The sequence below is a fragment of the Magallana gigas genome, chromosome 3, assembly GCF_963853765.1.
Source record: "Magallana gigas chromosome 3, xbMagGiga1.1, whole genome shotgun sequence".
Lineage (NCBI taxonomy): Eukaryota > Metazoa > Mollusca > Bivalvia > Ostreida > Ostreidae > Magallana > Magallana gigas.
In genome coordinates, this window is record NC_088855.1 from 48,100,220 (window position 1) to 48,122,039 (window position 21,820).

The 21,820-nt window shown below is 33.5% G+C and overlaps 1 protein-coding gene across 3 annotated transcripts in view; it reads right to left on the minus strand.

The window, feature by feature from the left end:
- The window catches only part of LOC105330821 (transient receptor potential cation channel subfamily M member-like 2), a 51,014-nt gene that overhangs the window by 6,963 nt on the left and 22,231 nt on the right, over positions 1-21,820 (minus strand). For 2 of the 3 annotated variants that reach the window (XM_066080098.1, XM_034483009.2), the window contains 17 exons: positions 18,528-18,580; positions 13,889-14,022; positions 13,563-13,663; positions 12,856-12,993; positions 12,518-12,541; positions 10,262-10,364; positions 9,210-9,376; positions 8,892-8,998; positions 7,646-7,871; positions 7,332-7,406; positions 7,146-7,229; positions 6,869-6,997; positions 6,493-6,777; positions 3,767-3,941; positions 3,424-3,583; positions 1,903-2,093; positions 1,523-1,682 (listed from right to left, as the gene is read on the minus strand). In XM_066080098.1, the coding sequence (XP_065936170.1) occupies positions 1,523-1,682; positions 1,903-2,093; positions 3,424-3,583; positions 3,767-3,941; positions 6,493-6,777; positions 6,869-6,997; positions 7,146-7,229; positions 7,332-7,406; positions 7,646-7,871; positions 8,892-8,998; positions 9,210-9,376; positions 10,262-10,364; positions 12,518-12,541; positions 12,856-12,993; positions 13,563-13,663; positions 13,889-14,022; positions 18,528-18,580 (2,312 nt within the window). Of the gene's footprint in view, positions 1-1,522; positions 1,683-1,902; positions 2,094-3,423; positions 3,584-3,766; positions 3,942-6,492; positions 6,778-6,868; positions 6,998-7,145; positions 7,230-7,331; positions 7,407-7,645; positions 7,872-8,891; positions 8,999-9,209; positions 9,377-10,261; positions 10,365-12,517; positions 12,542-12,855; positions 12,994-13,562; positions 13,664-13,888; positions 14,023-18,527; positions 18,581-21,820 lie in introns of those variants that run through there. The other variant, XM_066080099.1, reaches the window with a different exon arrangement.

Genomic DNA, 21,820 nt, shown 5'->3' on the forward strand with positions numbered 1-21,820 from the left:
TTATAGTTTTTGCGCGCAGATTAGTCATGTTGTGAATGTTCCAGAGCAAACCGTGTGTACACATCACAGGCATGTGCATGTAGCATGGGGGGACACTTTTTTTTATCCTTAATCAAAATGGAAATGACACGAACTGCCCCCTCCAGTTTGGCCGAAGCATTCGATCTGATTAAATTGAATTGCAGTTACAATGAAAAAATAATACCCCTTCCCCTCCCCCTCACGGATTAGGATTTTCTTGCATGATTTTGAGAAATCCCCCGGGTTTTTTAGTTGCTTGTCAAGATGTTTTGGATAAAGCTGTCCCTGCCCTCTCCCACACTTTCAAAATCTACGCTTAAAAATGCCTTTGGTTTTTTCCGAAACAAGCTTGCTGAAATCCAGTCACGTATCATTGTTTCTAAAAGTGAAAGGGGGGGGGGGGGACTAAAAAGTTCTTGACAAGCAAAAAAACCCGACATCTTCACGAATCGTTAAAATCTCAATGCATGCCGAGGAAGGGGGACGCTTATACCCTCTAGCTATCACTGCAATTTTACAGTAAATTTTCTGAATTTTACTTTTTTTCTTTTATTTTTCACATGCAAACAAAGAAGTAGGGTGGGGCCGACTCCATGATAATTAATTTTTTTAAATAAATCTTTCTGACTTCGGAAAATGAATTATGTTCTTACGCCGAAATCGAGAGTCGCCATTTTTCATATAGGCCTACACACACTGCACAACGTCATTTTACTGGGCTGGTGATGGTGTTCAATATTACTTATTAGGTTTGTTACTGACTGTTTACAGAAATTTGTGGTTTCGGTAAAATCCATAGAAGGCGAGGCGGAGCCGAGCTTCTATGGACTTTACCGAAACCACAAATTTCTGTAAACAGTCAGCAACAAACCTAATAAGTGTTTTGTTTTGTCGAAGACCTAAAGTTTGATATGTAAATAACAAAAGATAATATATAACAATTAAATTCATTGGCTTATTCTCTAATTTTGTACCTTTCTCGCCAGTCGTCTGTGCAAACCTCGATGCCATTGTATATATAGGATCGTTTTATTACGTCACGGGCAAAGAGGGGTCACTCTAAATATTTTGGGGCTTAAAAAAATTAAAGGTATGGTTGAACGGTTGTGTAAAAAATCAGCTCAAATAACGTTTCGTGCGCCATGTTGCCGTATAAATTTTGACGCTTGCCGTGAAAAGAAATTTATATGGCAATCACGTGACGCGATTCATCCAATGGTGTAGAGGCATTCTAGTCCGAGTCAAAACAAAAGAAATTAGAACGGTATGCAAATTAAAATGGTTGGATGGTCGTGACCATTATATGCTAAATTTTATACCTTTATAAGACAAAGAGCTCTGTGTAAAGATATATGGAAATATTTAGATTTTCCTACAGTTTATAGATAACTCTAATATCATATTTAAAAGTAGGTAGATCTGATGGTTTTAAGATTTTTGTTGACCACACAGCTTCCATAATGCTGATTTGACATTTAGTGATAAAAGAGAGAAGGGGTACCTATGAAGTATCTTCTCCACTTGCATGGCCACATTCTTGGCTATCCTCTTCTCAGTTAGGGTTGAGTTGGCGGGGTCCTCATTATGCTTCTTCATGTACAGATGAACCATGTCTCTCTCGAAGCTATTCATCATATCGCTGATTTTTAAGCATACCAGTACTGTGTGATAAAATAAACAAAAATTAAGTCTACTTATACATGTATCAATTTTATATACACGTATAGTAATAATGATAATGCATTTTAACCAATGTTCAATGTATATTGCTTCCTGTTCACGTATATTTTACTTTATATATATATATATATATATATATATATATATATATATATATATATATATATATATATATATATATATATATATAATCATTCTTACATTTTTTATCATTTTCTACTTTGTTACGTTTTTGACGGCTCTTGTACATCCATCTCGCAAAATAGAAAAAACGCTCAAATATTCCGAGAGGCATCGGAAAAATCGGAACCCTCTTGAACTCCCGCACCAGTGCGTATCTCTCATAGTTCCATTTGTAATTCCTTTTGTCCTGTATATTTCGATAGGTGTCACTATGTGGAAAAAATAGCGACTAATTTTCCAAATATATCCAAAGAAAATGATAACGGCTACTTACACATCTGAGGGAATCATTAACTAATCAAAGTACTGAAGAACTGACGGGAGTTGATTTTGTCGAAGCTTATTTATTTTAATATCAATAATATGTTATTTTGCATGACAAGTTTCTAATTTGCATTTGAATTACGCACATTTTTATAATATGAATTTTGGACTTTTTCGACAAGAATGTCGAGAAACCCCAATATGAATCATGTTAAATAATATTTAAAGATAACATTAATTCAATCAAACTATGTATCAGTAATAGAAATATTTCTCGAAGATTGTATGGATCAAAGCAATGTTGAACTCTAGTCTCGTTCAACCAAACGCTCGGCTGACACCGTAAATCTCCGATAAGCAAGAGAGACTCTCTGCTTGTCGGAGATTTACGGAGACAGCCGAGTGTCGAGTTGAACGAGACCATATTGAACTCTGGCGTAGGAATACATACGACAATGCTTTAGCATACAATAAATTGAATTTATCAATTATTTTCAAGAACTAAGTCTTGTCAGCAGCGATGATTTGTGCTGAGGTCCAAACACTGTTTCACTTTCGGTTTGTCTGAGTAACTGCATAGGAGAGTTGATTAACTCCCAAAAACAGTTACTAGCATATAAAGGTCATGCTTTTAAAGATACGTACACATGTACTTAACAAAGTTCATATTATATAAATAGTGCCTGTTTGGGAGGGTAACTGTTGAAATTGGCACCCCGAGAAAACCATTGTCAACCGACGCGAAGCGGAGGTTGACAATGGTTTTCGAGGGTTGTCAATTTCAACAGTTACCCTCCCAAACAGGCACTATTTATTTTATTATACTGAATGTCTTAATTTTAAAGAGAATTTTACTGCTTTTACATGTATATAGAAATGAAGTGAATTCTACGACGAACCGTACGCGCATAATTTACGCGCATGTAACAATTCGTTGTGTTACCCGTTGCCAAGTGTGTTGCTAACGCTGAGGGTAATAGAACGGATTACCAACTGCGTCTTAACCAATCAGATTTCAGTATTTAACATGAAAGTATAATAATTGATATTTTTTTCTATGAGTTTCAATTAAATGATACACCCTCTAGAGTGACAAGTTATTTGGTATTTGAAAAAAATAACTGATCATTTTTATCAATCAACCAAAATGTTTTTAAAGAATTGCATACTGTTCTGGAAATAAGTCAGAATTCCACATCCGCACCCCAATCAGTTTAAGCTAAAAAATGACTTTTGACACTTAACCTTTCGAGGTCACAATAGAGTCGAACTTACCTAAACATAGCTATAAGGATATTTAGGAGCATGACGTTGGCAAATATCAGGTAGATACCCATCAAGACAAGTCCAATGACCTGCCGGTGCTTCTCAGCGCACCTTGGGAGGGTTCCGTTGTTATACATCGCCACATCGAACGTACACTTCGGTTCTTCCGCTGTCAACGTTGTAAATATTAGACATTAGCAGAACACTCAATCAGGACAACTCTCTCTCTCTCTCTCTCTCTCTCTCTCTCTCTCTCTCTCTCTCTCTCTCTCTCTCTCTCCGATTATCATTCAGATTACTCTAATGTATTCTGAAATTGTCATAACATCAAACTCAAATGAAACTGTCGTACCTTCAATGTCGTCCAGAAGTAGCTCTCCGTAGAGATTCCAGTATCCAAGGCGCAAGACGTTAAAAAATAGATCGACACCTCTTTCAGATTGAGGATACATTATTGCATGAGCAGCAACAGCATAAGACACCACAAACAGCATCAAAATCACCACAAAATAAAGGAGATCCTTCGCCTGAAATCAAATCAAACGTTTTCAAAAATAGCACTTAAACAGTTGGGACAAATTAAGAAACCAATGTGGCACGGTGAACCATAAGAAATTACAAGTAATGTAAATGGAACTAAGTCAAGTGTAAAATACAATCAAAATAAAAATTTTAAAATTTAACATTTAAACCTGGCAATAAATTTCATCCTAAGAATGATTAGATAAAAAGGTTAAAATGTAAAAGCCCCTCTGTGGGTCTCATAAATGACCTGCAAATGACGCTGACGCTTCATCAAACTGCACTTCACACTCTTATTTCAAACAAGAGGCACATGGACTACATCGCTCTCCTGAATAACATTTCTTGTATCTCTTTCGAAATTTTTTAATATAATCCTCTTTAAATCACAAAAAAACACAAACAAATTTTATATATTAACAGATTTAACAACACAAAAAACAGTCCAATCTTATTATTCTATACCTCAACGTATCAAAGATAAAAAAAAATTATAATTGAATACAAATAATTATAACATGAGGCCCACTGGCCACATCACTCACCTGAGCAACAATAGCCAACAAAATCGTTAGACCATCTTTAGAGTATCAAATACAAAATATCTAAACAACTTAAAAGAGTATATCTTGATTTTTAAATAAAAAAAAAATTAATTTTTTCTCAACATACTCTGAAGTTCAACATTGAAGTCATTTTGTTTTTTCAGGTTTTTTAAAAGAAAAGAAGATTTTTATAAGCTTTTTTTCTATCTATTCTAAGGTAAAAATTTAACCTCCTCCCATTGAGACCCAACCCTATCCCCAAGTGATCATGATTTGGACAAACTTAAATCTTCACTACCTTAGGATGACTCCACACTACATGTACTTTCAATCTTTCTGACAACAAAAGCTTTTGAGAAGATTTTTTAAAGATATTGCTCCATTCATTCCTATAAAAAAACTTAACCCATTGTGGCTCCACCTTACCCAAAGAGATAATGAATGTATATCACAAACTGGAATCTACACTACCTGATGATATTTTTACCCAAGTTACAGCTTTATTTGCCGAACGGTTTTCTTAGAATAAGATTTTCAAAGATTTTTCTTTCTAAATGCCTTTGTAAAAATTTGACACCCCCCCCCCCTCATCATGGTCTCACCTTTCCCCCTGGGATCATAATTTGACCAAACTCGAATTTACACTACCTACGAAAGCTTCAACACAAGTTTCATCTTTACTGGCCAAAAAATTATAAGAACATTTTCGAAAAAAAAATTCATGGCATGCAATTAAATTTATCCCCTTTTAAAGAAGGCATGACCCTCCATTGGAACAAACCCATATCCCCTTCCTTCACCCAATAAAGCTTTGTGCTCAGTTTGATTGAAATTGGCCCGATGGTTTTGGAGATGAAGATGAAAAGGTGAAAAGTTCACTTTAAACTTAAACAATTTAGAATCTGTAGTATCTGGAAATGCTCACAAATCGTAGCGTTGTAGTTCCTGAGGAAAAGCTTTTAAAACATTTTCCATAGAAAATTGATATATTAAACTTTGAACCACCCTTGGGACTTCAGTATTGATCAGGGGGTCATGGCTTAAACAATTTACAGTCTAGACTATCTGAGGTTGCTGGCATTGTAGTTTAGTAAGAAACTTTCTAAACATTTCTAAATATTTAATACTTTGAATCGCTTTAGGGGGCCCAGGAGTCATGGATATAACAGTCGTGGTTTTCAGAATTTAAAACCTACACTATCTAAGAATGCCTGCATGGTAATATCACAAATTATAGCATTGTTGTTCTTGGGGAGAAGATTTTTAAACATATTCCCCATAAATTACTATGTTGAATTTGAACACGAGATCTCTTGGGGTCTCAGTATTGGTCCAGGATCACAAAATTTTACATTTTACAGTCTACACTATCTGAAGATGCGTGCATGGTAATATCACAAAGTTAAGCTTTGTAGTTCTTGAGGAGATGATTTTACAACATTTGCCTTTACATTTCTATGTAAAAACGTTAAACCCTCTCTTGGGGCCTCAGTGTTACACTAGGAGTCATAAATTCTAAAATTTAGGATCATCACTATGTATAAAAGTTTTCTTGTAAATATTGGCATACAATATTGGTGCAGTGGTTTTTTATTTGATGATCTTTGTAGACACACCCTATTTTTACCGTTTTATGATTATTTCCTTTTGAAAAGGGTTTAGATCCCTTTTTAACAATTCAGAATCTCCTAGTCATAATGATGCTTTGTACCAAGTTTGTTTTTGGCCTGAGATCTACAAGAAATGTCTAAAATTAAAAAAAAAAAATGAAAAACGAACGGGCGGACGGACACCCAGACAGACAGATGATCGACAACAGGTGATCAGAAAAGCTCACTTGAACCTTCGGTTCAGGTAAACTAAACAATGAAAGAAAAAAGTATTCAGTTTATAAAGTAACAGTATTTCTAAAGACAGTATGTCACTATATGGAGGTGGGAAAGTCCTTCTAAATTTTCATCGTAGTCCCTCAAAACCATTATTTTTTTTAACAAAGTAGTTGTGTATTTACCATAGCAGCAATCATCCAAATTTTGGGTCCTAACTCTTTAAGAGCTAAGAAGGCTTTCATGGTACGCATAAAGAAGGCTATTAGACTTATAGCAAGTAAGACGCGTCCGGCTTCCACGAACCCAGATAGGTTTAAACTCATGCCGATTGGAAAGAAAATAATAACAATGAAGTCAAAATAATTCCACTTGTCTGTGAAATACCCTTCCAACCTTTTTGACCACGATAACTCCTGCGGGAAATTTGGACCTAGCCGTTTCTTTAAATCTGCATTTACACAATAAAGCTGCAAAAGAAACAACACAGGATTATAAAAATTATCACCGAATTAATTTACTCTGTAGAATTTGGTCAAAAGGGTATCGGATTTAACCCACCTCTCGAAATTCATCCATAATCAAGCACAATACCCAAAAACACATCTGGTATTCGATATAGGTCAATTTATCTCCAAAGCCGGTCAGAAGTGCGTAGCTAAAGAACCCCAAGAAAACTATGTAGGAAGCCTGTCAAACGAAATTAAGAAAATCCGTGCGATGTATTGAGTGAAAGACAACAATCAAGATTTAGCATAATCCAAACGAACCTATTTACTTTAACGTGTCAGAACACCATTCAAAACAGAAAAAAATAACCTGGTAGAAAAAAATATACCATTGTATGTGAGAAGCGCATGATCGGAGCAGTGTAGAAATTGGTGATGCGATTCCTAATTTTTTTCATACATGTATTTTCTTTCTGTGGATGAAACAAACCATAATAATTCAGTAAATATGTTTATTAGTGTACTAAAAGGAGAATTCACGTCATGAAATAAAACATCTGACGTAGCAAGCGTACTACTTTCTCTTCATCGGATTCTTCAAATCGAAGCACAAAAGGAAGGAGTCCCAATACAAATACTGATGACATCATCTGCAAATAAAACCATAAAGCATTCAACAACGAAAATGTTAAATGCAACAGTATTCAAACACAGGACAATCCACATCCTGCAAAAACAAACAGAAAGTTGCTAAACGCAGACCCAATGCTTAATAATGTAACCTCACTCACCCATGTCTTCCGGGGGGAAATTCCAAAACTTAAAGGATGTATTTAAATTTACTATTAATTAATTGTTAACATTAGCCAAACGTATTTTAATTGGTCACCTGTATTGAATTATTTTTGGCTGAAATTTTCCCAAACCATCCCCGGTTGATAGAAATTTTGCAGGCATCATGCGTCATAAAGGAATATATTTTCATTTGGTACGCTATTTCTAGGCACGTAAGATTGCGCCACCGCGGGCGTTTTCTTGTCAGTATACGATCAGTTTCATCCGGACGATCTGTGTAGCATTGATTCAAGACGCCACATGCCAAATCTAGAAAATCTCTGAAATGTAAATTTTATTTAGACGAATTAAACAACAAATACATTTACGATATGTACATGTAGCCGATACTACAAATTTCAATCAGGGATGGGGTAATAATAATCAGTAATCGTAATCAGCTGTAATTGATTCCAGGTTGCTGAGTAATCATGAGTAATCAGTAATCATCCATTTTTCTGATTACAAGTAATCGTAATTTAATTGATTACTCTGTGAGAAAGTCCTGTAATCATGATTAATTTTTGATTACTACTATGATTACAATGGCAAAATTCAATAGGTTGAAATCATTATTCATTGGATCTTATATTTAGTGAATAAGGTTCAGTCTTAAAGTTGGCCAGTATTCCTTTATTGCCCTTGGGCATGTTTAAATGCATGTCCAGTCACAATACAATGAGTTTGCTATTCAACAGTCCTTGCTTTTAGGCGCATTAAAAAACAGTTCACATACTGTGCTTATTTAATTGGGAAAATTATTTAAAGGGTCACTTTTAGTTGGACTTTGTTTAGAGAAAGATGTCTGCTATACAACATTTTGAGTTTTCTGATGACCAACCATCATCAGGTATTGTGAAAGCCAAATGTAGATACTGTTCTGCATACATTTCGGGGCATGCAAAAACTACTTCAAATTTTGTCACACATTTGACAGACCAGATAGATGCAGGCTAAATGACTCTACATTTCAAATGTTAATGATGATAAAATGCAGTAAAAAGGCTTGTAAATAATGCAACAAATTACACTGATACCAGAATAAAGAGTCCTGTCAAAAATGCACTGGTTTTTTTTAAAATGAAACATGTAAACTATGAAAAACTGAAAAACAAATAATGTAATCTAAAGTAATCACAAGTAATTAATCATGATTACAATGAGGAAAAGTAAAAAAGTAAAAGTCACTTTTAAAAATAGATGTAATTAGCCTGTAATCGATTACTTTTAAAACCCAAAATAATTGTAATTTAATCGATTACTTTTGAAAGTAATCGACCCCATCCCTTTGAAACACTTACTTCTCCGCCTTGGATAATTGGTCTGCTAGTAGCTTGTTTGCTGGTTGGCAGTTCTTTCTCAGTACTCGGTAAATTCCGGAAGCTATAATGGCTGACGGAATCGGTTCCTGTTGATTTAATTAAATAATATAAATCATCTTTACGGATTAAAATGGAAGGTGTCTTTTCTAAATTTTTAGTTTTATAAAATGAAATATCAATAAGAAATGTCTGTTTAAACTATATGCAGGTACGTGTACGTTATACGCATATTAAATCATTGTACATAAAGGAAACACAATATACAATATAGATAAACTGTACTATATATGCGTGTACCTTGCAATGTTGCCAGAAGAATTTTGCAATGTCTTGTAGATTCATCATGAGTATTGCCCAAATCATGAGATAAAAGTAAGGGTCGGACTGATTTTCTGCGCTCTCAAACGATGCGAGATTTTTGAGCTTCTTCACTATATCTTCGTTGGACATCGACAGTTCCTGATCTGTGAATTACACCACCAAATAATAATATATAGTGAGGTGCATTTATTGACTAGGTTAAACACGTGCTTAAAAGAATATAATAATACATCTTATTCTCATTAAAAAAACTGTACATTTATAGGAAAGATGCAATGTACTTGATATTGTTGTCAACCATTTAAGCATTCAATGCTTATATATATATATATATATATATATATATATATATATATATATATATATATATATATATATATATATATATATATATATATATTCATACTGATGTCTATTTGGATGATCTTTTTTGTATTGCCGCTATTAAAGCCATTTTTTGCGCTCTTCGTCAGGGACCAGGATATGAAACATTCATAGAACAGCCATATTAACATGTTATCTAGTTAGCTTCCGCCACAAAAAAAAAATATAGTGCCAGAAACTTTTTGGAGAAAAATCTTTTTATCAAGGAGTAGATATACAACTATTAACCACATAAATCGAAATTGGAGGTGTCGGCATGTGACATGTATTTCTTATGCAGTACACTCAGAATGCTTGTTCTAATAAAAGGAAAAAAAATCACCGTTTTGTTATAAAAATAAATGTTTAAGACTGCTGTTTAAAATGATATTGAATGCTAATATCATAATTAAAAGCCGATTTTAAGTTTTGATAGTACTGTATGTAACCACAATGGTATAGTTTAAGGAGAGACAAGTAAACATGTTCGTAAGTCAGATTAAAACACATTATCATAATTTGCTCGTTAGAATGTATTATGAACAAGCACTAAGAAAATATGATGGAAAACCAAGGATATGGGTAAGTGAATTAATGTAGGTAGGAAAGATCGTTATCAAACTAATATACCCAAGATACAGATTTAAGCTAAGTGAATCACACACCGCTCTTTTCGTTCAATCCGTAGCTGACAAACACGTCCATCTGTAGCGACCTGACAACAAAGCGCATGATGTTGTCTACAGTTGGATCCACATCCCATTTCAACTACAAAACACAGCTCTGTCAAAGACTGAATTCAGTCTACCTAATATTATCTAACAGCGTGCCAGCTTGCTTGTCGGGCCGTGCTCAAATTTTGTATGCTGATTATGATACTACTCATCGATTAGTTGTTCGATTTCATTGACGTTAATACTAATTTGCATATCAAACACAACCCGCACTGACCAATGACATAACATGATTTTTGGTAGTGAATATCAACACGTGGACAGTCCAAAGCCTGTTGTTTGTTAAATTTATTTCTTTACGTTTTTAACGTTTATTTTAGATAATTTTCGTAATATTTGGTTTACTTCAAAACATGTCATTTTCCATTCCCTGTATAAATATATTTACCGGGGAATATGCGATTAATGCGATGTTCGTTACAAAGCATTACAAGTTGTTCTTTGGTTTTCCCTACCCGCCCTGACCCAAACATGTTTTTTTGGATTAACTAATATTGAACTGTTGTTAAATTGTTCTTTATGTGCTGTCGTTTATTTGTATGTTGAATAAATATTAAATGCGATTTGTAACAAACGCACCAATCCTAAAAATCTTCTTTTATTTTTCGATAAATTAGTCAAGAAAATATCCACCATAAGTATACACAGTTCGGTATCACAAAATCGGCCATTCATCTAACGTTGAATTTTAAAAAGAAGAATTATTAATAATTGATTATTTTATATATACGAAAGACATCGGACGAACAAACAAAAACATTTTTTTCTATCATGAAATGGTTGCATATTTTGCTCTGCAACGTAAAAGGAAACAAGTAAAAACGGTGGGGGACGTTTATTTCATTTGAATACATTGTCCATATTCCCCTTTCTAGCGTTTTGTTACCGATATGAAAATGGATCGAACGGTATGTAACCGTTGGTATCATATGCAGAAGACCCCGTCGAGGAGGTCCAAGTAAAATTGTGTATTACTTATTTCTAGGCATATATATTTAATACATTTAACAAACAACAGGCTTTGGACTATCCACGTGTTGATATTCACAACCAAAAAATCATGTAATGTCATTGGTCAGTGCGTTTCTTGGTTCTGTGTGTAACGTTTCTGAGTTCGATATGGGATTCGGCTGCCCTGCCTGAGCAAATCAAAGATTTAATTAAATAATCTATTTCCTAAATCACAGTTTTAAATTTGAAATATGTACAAGTACTATCCCAAGGTTCTCTGATCTGTGGCGCACGCACTATAAATGACGATTGCGTATGCGCTGCTCGGAGACAGGAGAGCACGCGCCGTTCCGGGACTGAAGCGTACTAACCACAGCCAACAGGCCAATTTGTATATTTATTAATTCAAATAAACACCTCTAGTATCGAAAGCCTACAACAGGCACGTAAGATCATAAACAGGTTAATCTTACCAAACTTTGTTTCTATTCTGGCTTCGACGTGTTGCTGCTTCGGCCGGTAAACACAGACTCTCTGATCCTACCGATTTGCTCAGCTTATATAACCTTCGGGTATCACGTGATCAGCTGAGGATCGAATGGGATACGTACATGAAACCGGAAGTTAGTCAGCACAATTCTACCACAGGGAACCGAACAGATATTTTCGATTTTAATTATAACTTCGCACCATGTGCTTGATATGCAAATATGCAAATCGAACAACCAATCGATGAGTAGTATGATAATCAATCAAAATTTGAATCAAAACTTTAGAACGGTCCGACAAGCAAACTGGTACGCTGTTAGTAAAAAGATAATAAATTATTCCTTAACCTTATACCAGATAACAACAGGTAGCTGAAGGAGAGAGAGAGAATGAGAGAGAGAGAGAGAGAGAGAGAGAGAGAGAGAACAGAATTAATTGAAGTTTCCTGAAATGAAAATTTATTTAAAAAGGCATTTATTCATAGTTTGGTTTTATAAAATGTTAGAAAGGCGTTTGGGGAGAATATTTATTGCAGTGGCAATCTAAACCATATATGTTTGCTTCCAAAACCAATTTGAAAGCAGTGTACAAATTACAACTGATGGTTCCGCTTTTCCTGATCCGTTGGGAACGTGGTACTAGTACTTGGTCAAGACTTAAAAACTTTGTTTTATTTACCTATTCATTACAGGACAGGAGAATTCAGAGAAAAATCAGACTGATAATGTGTACACACGTATACTTTACCTGTCTTCTAAGTTCATCTGGAATCTAAAAATAAAATTTTTGAATTTGCATGCATTTTACAGATTTTTGATCCAAAAAAATCATTGATTATATTTAATATTATATAAAGGTTTATAAAATATATGTTCGTTATCATATTTTTGAAAACTGCACTAAAATTCACATGTATCAATATGATATATTTATATACTAATCAAGGACCATCGGGGGCATATACATTAAAAACAAAAATATAATCATGCCAGCAACTTCTTAATGTTCTCTAATGTACAAATCAACATATTGCATGCTGTTTCAACTAAAAATACATGATACAAGTTTGATTGCATTGTTCTTACTCGATCCGCCTGGAAGAGCTGCTGGTAATTGCTCCTCTGAAATCTATGAATGTCCACACACTCCTTGATTAGAAGCCTCACAAACTCGCGCTTGCCGTCTCGCATTGCTCGTATCAACAGATTGTTCTTGAAAGTATCCTAAATTTTTCGAATAAAAATATATCACTCTTTTGAAGATAATATACAAAGCAATATCATCAAAATAAATTCGCTCAAACTAGATCGTTACACAAATGAGCCATCTAGATTGACCGGATTAATGTTTCTGTTGGCTTCATCTCTTTTGCAATCATCTGCCATATTATAAATGTTGGATTAACTGGTGGCTGTAAATGAAAATTTTTCAAAGCTTTACATTACGTACATTTTGCATTTACACCCATCAGTAAAATCTACATCATGGCTCATCGTCACAAGATAAAAGTGTTTTTTGTACGCCTTCAGCCATATTGCATTGCAATAATCCAATTATTCATATATAATTACTATAAAACATATATAATAACACATCATTTAACGGCATTAACATTCTTTGTTAAATGTACATGAAAGAATGCTTTAACCATACTGGTTATATTTATTCTGAGCATTTTCGGAAACACTTTCAATACATTAATGGGAAATATAAGAGAAAAATAAATGTCATAGTCAAAAAATTGAGTTTAGTTGCATAAGATTTTTATTTCGTTTGGCTAAATCAGACTTACCGTAAAATCTGGTCTGTGCGAGGCGAATACATGTTGCATTGCTTTCTCACTGTTGTTAAATGCCAAGGCGAGAAAAAGTTTGTTCTCGAGCTCATTAGAATCTGAAACGATCCATGATTACGATTTGCATTTATCTAATCATGAAGTAGTTTTAAACAACTAGATAACATGAATTATGTTCTTTTTTGTCATTTTTTCCCCGAAAATAACTTCTGATTTTGTTTTTTGGTAACCAGAGCTCTTATAAACTATTAACTCTTTAAAAAACAGATAGTACATTCATTCATCAGATTATTAACTAATTAGAATACTAAATATTCTCTTACCGGAGATGTCTCTCAGTAAATCTTTTATTAGGATGCTCTTTAGTTGACGTGTTTTATCGTTTATGTCGACAAATCTGAGACACATCTTGCTGTTCTCGTGGTTTACAATTTCCTTAATCTTACCGTCAGGTGACCTGGATAAAATTGTAAACGCATCTTTTTTTCATCATTTTTAAGTCAAAATCTAGTTAATGATTCCAGAGTATCTTTTTGGTGCTAGTACCACTATGACGTCATAATTGAATTGATGAAAATAATAATTTAATTCTGGTTGTAACGCGCCTTCTGATTGGCTAACAAATTATTCTATATCGTATAAAGAATGTTGCCTACGTCATAGTAAAACTAACGTAAAAAACGTATCAAAGCCAGACGTTACGTTTTAATAATGTATAAGTTTACGTCATTTTAAAGGTCAAATGACAAATTTTATCTACAATTAAGAGTAAAAAAAATATAAATTATAAGCAATGAATTAATGTTTGTTGGTTTTATACGATATAAAATGGCTTGAAACAGTTTACGCTTTTTTATAAACCGCGGATTATAAAAAAGCGTAAACTGTTTCAAACCATTTTATATCGTATAAAACTAATAAACATGGTTTGAAACAGTTTACGCTTTCTTTATAAACTGCGAAGCAGTTTATAAAAAAACGTAAACTGTTTCAAACCATTTTATATAATATAAAACTAATAAACGTTGAATTTATTCTTTAAATAAATGATTCCAGAGTGTCATTTTGGTGATAGTACCACTATGACGTCATACTTGATTTAATGAAAGTTGTTCCAGTACGGCTATAAAGGTAATAATATATATGTAGAAATGGAACAATTACTTTACAGTCTATCTTAATTCATGGAAAAAGTAGCTCCAATACCTGTATTCAATTTGACATCATTTTAAAGAGGAAGTCAAGAGCTTGTTTAATGTCGTTTTTAGAGAGACTGTAGTCATTCTAGATATATTTCAATAGTAAAAAATCGACAAAACTGCGAAATCTTTTGATTATTTTCTTCTTATTTTATTGAACCTGGCACTTAAAAACCTGATTTGTCATTGTATTTACTAGAAATTTAAGCCCCGATATACCCATCAAACAAAGCTATTGAAATGAAGCATCGTAGAAAGAATTTATACGTTGAATTTCATACACCTGTAGGCACCGTTCATTTACTAGATCTTGACCTTAAGCACCCCTGCGAATATGTTCGGAATGTTTTCTTTATCGTTGCTAAGTATGTAATAAATCCAGAGGTGCTCGAATGAATGTTCTCGAGAATTCACCGAAATTTGTTCAGTTCCTGTACAATATCGAGCGGAAGTATAAGTATTCTCAAAATGCGAAAGTACTGGTCGTTTTTCATATCATATTCTACTTTGATTTATGTTAAAACATGACAATCCTTTATGATGTATGTCTTATTTCACCATCTAGCGGTTATTTATATTTAATGATAAAATTCAAAACAGAGTTATCGTTCGTGTTCAACCATGTGAAGAGTGGTTGAAAATATAAACATTAGGTTACATAATAAAATTATAGCCATGTTTGATGCTTGTGGCGTGCAATATCATGTTTAAAACAAGAGAACCATGGGGCCACATCGCTCACCTGAGCAACAATGGGCGTTTAAAAGATATTGTGCCATATGGTCCCTCGGTAGAATAACAAAAAGTAAATATTGTAAAGTATTCGAATTTTACATTTATTTTTGCATACACGCAATCTTTGACATTATACCTTCATGAAATACTATTTTTTACCAGAATAAGAAAATCCTACGCAAGATATGATTTGGTAGGGGTACACTGTTTAGTTGTTAACTTCCAATTCCCTATATTTTCCTTCTACCCCCCCCCCCTCCCACTTTGTTAAGCGATCAAAATATATGAGAGCATATAGATTCATTTTTTTCATCAACTACTTACTAGTTATCGTATTTTAAAAAAAAATATATAGCAATTATTGTTTTTCATTTAAAAAATCCTACATGTATAGATGTGAAGAAGAAAATTGTACCTTAATGTGCTCAATTCCTAAAATTAAAAACATTCAAAAATTTTATTTGTCTTCTCCATTATAATTAAATGACTGTTATTTACTTCGCGTACAAACCAGGATAATTTTCCACTGTAATATTTTCTTAGGAATAGGATAATTACTTTATCCCAGCAACAGAAATGTGTCAGAACCATGGAAACTGTTTTAAAGATGTCGTTTTTATTTACTCGTGTCTGAAAAACTATCAAAATTGATGTAGATTTCACATTATTTATTGTATAAAGAGGGGGCCCCAGAGAGTAGGTATATATAAACAGAATATCATTCTTTTATATTGTTTGTACAAGTATTTAACATTCTCTAATTCATATAGAATTTCTAATGTTCAACCAAAATTTCAGCGTCAATCGTAGAATTATAAGCAAGATACAGAGCTCACAGTTCGCCTAGGTTTGAGTCATATTTTGTTCACATGAGTTTATTACATTCAGCTTAAGATTTTTAACTTGGTATTTCCTTTTCAGCATTTAAAATGGTAAAAAAGAATGGCCTAAGATTTTCAATTCTTTTATTCACTCAAGACCAGTTTACTGGTATTTGAGGTTCAAAATCAGTTAATACAAATGTACACAAACACAGTCAATGATCACATGTACAGTAGGAGTAATAATGACGAAAAAAGGTTAAGTTTACAATACAATAAGTTGTTAAAGTTGTTTTCTGGAAGAGTTTGAAAATTTTCTTAATAAATATTGACAATTTTTTTACTTTTTTACTTTTTAGTTTTTAAGATCTGTGTACAAACATAGAATTGTGAGCAAATCTCTGTATCTTGCTTATAATTTGAAGCTTAACACTCAAATATGGTTATAAATAGAAATTGTAAACAATTAAACACAAGAAACATGCACTATATCAAATAAAGAACACAATTTATTTTTTTGAAATGAATCATATTTATATACATGTATATACCTACATATTTCCGTCAGCGATATCAAACTCTATTTAAACTGAATAAACTCGAGAAAATGCCGAGCATTTCAACAAAACCTTTTGCATTAATCTACCATTACGCAAAAGATAATGCCGAATTACCGATAGAATGAATTGTATTTCAGTACTTTTTCGATACATCAGATTTTGCTTAATTTGCGCAGGTAAACAGTTAACTGTTTGATTTACCGAAGTCTCTGTTTGATTTGATACGTAAAAATCGCGAAATACAGACGATAGTTCCCAGGTTACAAAGCATAAATAATGAAAACGAAACGAAAATCAGAACAAGCTAACACCAACGTCGTGTGTGAAAACTGTCAACGCATTGAAATATTTAGCGTCAATTTACTTCACAAAATTGGCACCAATATATTTTGCATGTTTCAAAAATTTCCCTTCATACGCGAACTGTTGCATAGCAAGCAAATTCATCATAGTCAGATCGACCCTTTTTCGTATAATGTCATGGCTGCTTTAAACAAAGAACATCGTTTTAGAAGTATGGAATACGAGTCTTGGTAAAATAGGTATGCAAACCCGGGCCGTGGCAAAATAAAAGCCGGGGCAGATCGGCAATCGTCAATTCCAAATACGCATTATTTTGCAGCAATATTTACAGCGAATACAAATATACTGGTCCATCAAATATCCTGAAAACTTAATGAGATTGGCAGATTAATACCTGCCAATCTTTTGTTTTGCTCAGGCCAAGTCTTGCCTACCCATTTTACCGTATGCCGAACCCGAAGCTATTAAGCTGATTGAAACACGCCTTTCCTTTATTATTATTTTCGTAATAACTCAGATTTGAAACAGAATTAGCACTTAATTTTTGCAATTTATATTTTCCTTCCCATAATGATAATTTATGCTAAACTACAATGAATTGGACTCGGTAGTTCTTGAGAAGAAGATTTTTAAAAATGCACCCCCTTTTTCTACAGTTTCAAGGTTTTCTCCGCTTTGAATACAGATCGGACTTTTATTTCTGCAATTTATATTTGCCCTCCCATAAGGATGCTTTGTGCCAAATTTGGTTGAAATTGGAAAAGCGGTTTTAGAGAAGAAGTTCAAAATGTAAAAAGTTTATAGACGGAGAGACGGACGGACGGACGGACGGACGGACGGACGGACGACGGACAAAATGTGATCAGAATAGGTCACTTGAGCTTTCAGCTCAGGTGAGCTTAAAAGTAGTGGATGTCTGTTTTGCATTAAAACTTAGTATATCGAGCCATTTTCATGGAATATAAAATAGTATAGTCTGTTTCACTATTGATACTATTACTAGGTCAGGTGCAGATCAAAAATTAATCCTCAGGGGGAATCTCTACTAAGCATGTTTATTGTTGCAACAGCAGACAAAAACTATTACTTGTATTGTTACATTTATTTTTAGAACACATTTTATCCACTAATTAATAAAGATGCAATTTAAAATTAATAAACTCCTAGATTTTATATTTGATTACAAGTACCTAAATTCTATAAAATAGACTATAAAACTGAAAGGGTCAAATAAAACCACGTGGTCTAAAATTTAAATGACAATAACAATCGCAGGGATGTTAAAGAAGAAATCAAAGGGTTTTTTAAAAAACATTTTCTTAGTTTATCTGAAGTCGTCCTCACCTGGGTGTGTTTTGATGAACATCGGCTAAAGTGTCAGCTAATCCACCTGTCCCCTGAAGGAATAAGCTCAGAATAAAACAAATGAGGATACTTCGATAAAATTAAAATTATGAAATAAGGATTAAGAAATGAAGTAAATTGCCATCATTTATCGGGAAATTTTGTTATTGTCAGACGGTCAATATAGATATATCATTCGGGGTCCAATCGTAGCTCAAAGAGGGATCACTTTTTATCACGGCCGGAACGGAATCGTCACCATTATCATGATCTACAGTATATGGCCATAAGTGAGTCTTCAAAATGGCCGCCGTTATAAATTATCGGTGCACTCTTACCTGACTTCTAAATAAAATAATTCAAAATGTAATAAAGTAACTTATCTCAAATTTAATATTCAGTCGCATGACCTGTCGTACACGCTTAAGAATGGATGCATATAATCCTTGAATGTAATCACCCCTGCAAATGTGTTCGGAATGTTTTCTTTATCGTTGGTAAGTACGTAATAAATCCAGAGGTGCTCGAATGAAAGTTCACGAGACTTCACCGAGATTTGTTCAGTTCCTGTGAAATTTTGAGCGGAAGTATAAGTGTTCGGATAATACTCTCAAAATACGTAAGTACTGGTCGATTTTCATATCATATTCTACTTTGATTTATGTTAAAACATCAGCATCTTTTAAGATGTATGTCTTATTTCACCATCTAGCGGTTTTTTAAATTAAACGATGATATTCAGAACCGAGTTATCGTTCGTGTTCAACCACGTGTAGAATGGTTGATAATATAAACATTGGGTTGCTTAATAAAATCATGGCCATGTTTAATGCTTGTGGTGTGCAATACCATGTTTTTAAAAACATAATAGGTGAATGTTTTGCATAAAAACTTAGTGTATCGAGCCAATTTCAAGGAACATTCTGCATAAAATAGTACAGTCTGTTTCACTATTGATTTTATTAATAAGTCAGGCGCGGATCAAAAATTAATTCTTAGGGGGGATCTCTACTACGCATGTTAATTGTCGCAATAGCAGAAAAAAAACTATTTTTGTATTGTCACATTTATTTCTAGAACACATTTTATCCACCAATTAATGAAGATAAAGTTTAAAATCAATAAACCTCTAGAATTTATATTTGACTACAAGTACCTAGATTCTCTAAAATAGACTATAAACACAAGGCACGATTTTTACTACGAAACTGAAAGGGTCAAATAAAACCACGTGGTCTAGAATTTAAATGACAATAACATTCGCAGGGGTGGAAATGCTTTGGATGTAAACTCCATATTTCCTTCACTTTTTCAATCGGATTTTCTCTGTTTTTGATGTTGTTTACTTCTCTTTACAAACAAATTTTAATTGTAAGCCATACGTTTCCTATAATATTAGGGTCCAGTTATTTGGATAGCCTATTTAAAAATGTGATATTGTTTCGTTCTTTCCATCGTTTTGTTTCGTTTGAAGTATGTACGGGACATTGTCTTCTTGGAATGAATTATCGTTGTTAGAGAAACACCGAGATAAAACCGGTCGCAAATTTTCATCTAAAGTGTCGATATATTTTCGGGAATTTATTTTTTCCTCGACTCTTTTAAATGTTCCGATCCCATTATGGGAAATACAAACCCAAAACATGGCAGAAAACTAACGGTTGCCTCGTAGCCCCAGACACTCCGATCGCCTGACTTCGTCAGCTCTCCTCCAAACATAAACTCGTTTATTTTGGAAACCACAACTTGTGTTTCATCAATAAAAATTACTTTTTTCCAGTGTCTATCCAAAGTCCATCCTAGTTTTGATCTATACCAATTTTTTCGGCGACTTCATTCTTTTTCCGAATTGTTAAAATTTTGCGATCTTTCCTTCTTGCAAAGCGAGAAAAACCTAATTCTCTTCTAACAGTTCTGCTACAAACAAAAGGTAATAGATATATTGCTTCATTCTTTGTTTCTGCTAAAGTCTACACAGGATGAACCTCTGCCATTCAGTAAACTGAATGGTCTGGAAATGTGACTAAATGAACTAGTTATGTCATTCAGTCACATTTGAGTTACCTTTCCGTCATATTTCAGTTGACAGATTGTCAGAGATTCATCATGTGGCTGTCGTCTACACGTTTTAACATAGCTTAAAATTTTCCTATCTCCCCTTTCATCTGTTTTTCGAGGCCTCCCGCTTCGAGGTAAATTCTTAATGTTTTCCCTTCGAAGAAACTTACTACTAAACTTAAATATTGCTTGAATATTGACTGAATCCATCTTGTCGTAAAGATATAACCAACTGCTTCTGTGGTGATGGCATTTCCTTTCGTTTTTCCGCCATGTTTTAGCAGACGATGTTTACAATTTAGAAAGGTCAGGGTTATCATTAAATTAAATATAGATTAGCCGCTATTAAAAAGCCATAATTTAATTTTTTTTTCTCTAGCGCCATCTTAAAGAGCAAAACTTAAAAAACAACTCAGACATGGTAAAAAAAAACGGCGTACATTTGGATGACTCACTTTTGGCCATATACTGTATCGCAACAAAGCATATCGGTTCGCGATGAAAGTATCATAAAGTATACAGGCGTATCTGTGCATGCACACGCGTCTGTATGGCACGCCAAATTCAAAAATTGGGCTAAACATAGTTCACATTTGAAAAATAAGGTTATTTAATTATAGTTTACAAACCGCAAACTATAGTTAACGATTTGTTAACTATAGTTTTCATATGTACAACTATATTTAACGGTTGTAAACTATAGTTAACGAATGATTCATAAATATATCTATTCGTTTTATGAGAAATTGGCGCTTCTGATGTATAGAGCGGAAATTTTCAAAATAAACACTGTCAACAATGTGTAACTGTGTCTGTTTAATGGTCAGCAAACAAAATACAACTTTATAAACATAGAAAATTAAAAGTTTAGCCTTCAAAAATAAACAAAACACATAATTTACATATGTAATTCACGAAATAGAAAATGTAGCGATTTCACGATTTCGTCTGCTTGGGATCAACGATCAACATTTACGGCAAGGCTGGATGTTCCAATATTTCAGGAATAATTATAATAATTATAAACTTTCAGGGTTTGACACTAACTTTTTTACATTGGTGGACCGCAGGTCCACTGGTCAAGAATTTTTGGTGGACCTTCACAAATTCTCGTGGACCTTCATTAATGTTAAAATTAATTCCTCCGTATTATTCATTCTTGTTAAATGCATTTAATTTGAACACAAACACGTGTAATCTATTTTACTGAATTTATTTCATTTTCTACATCATCA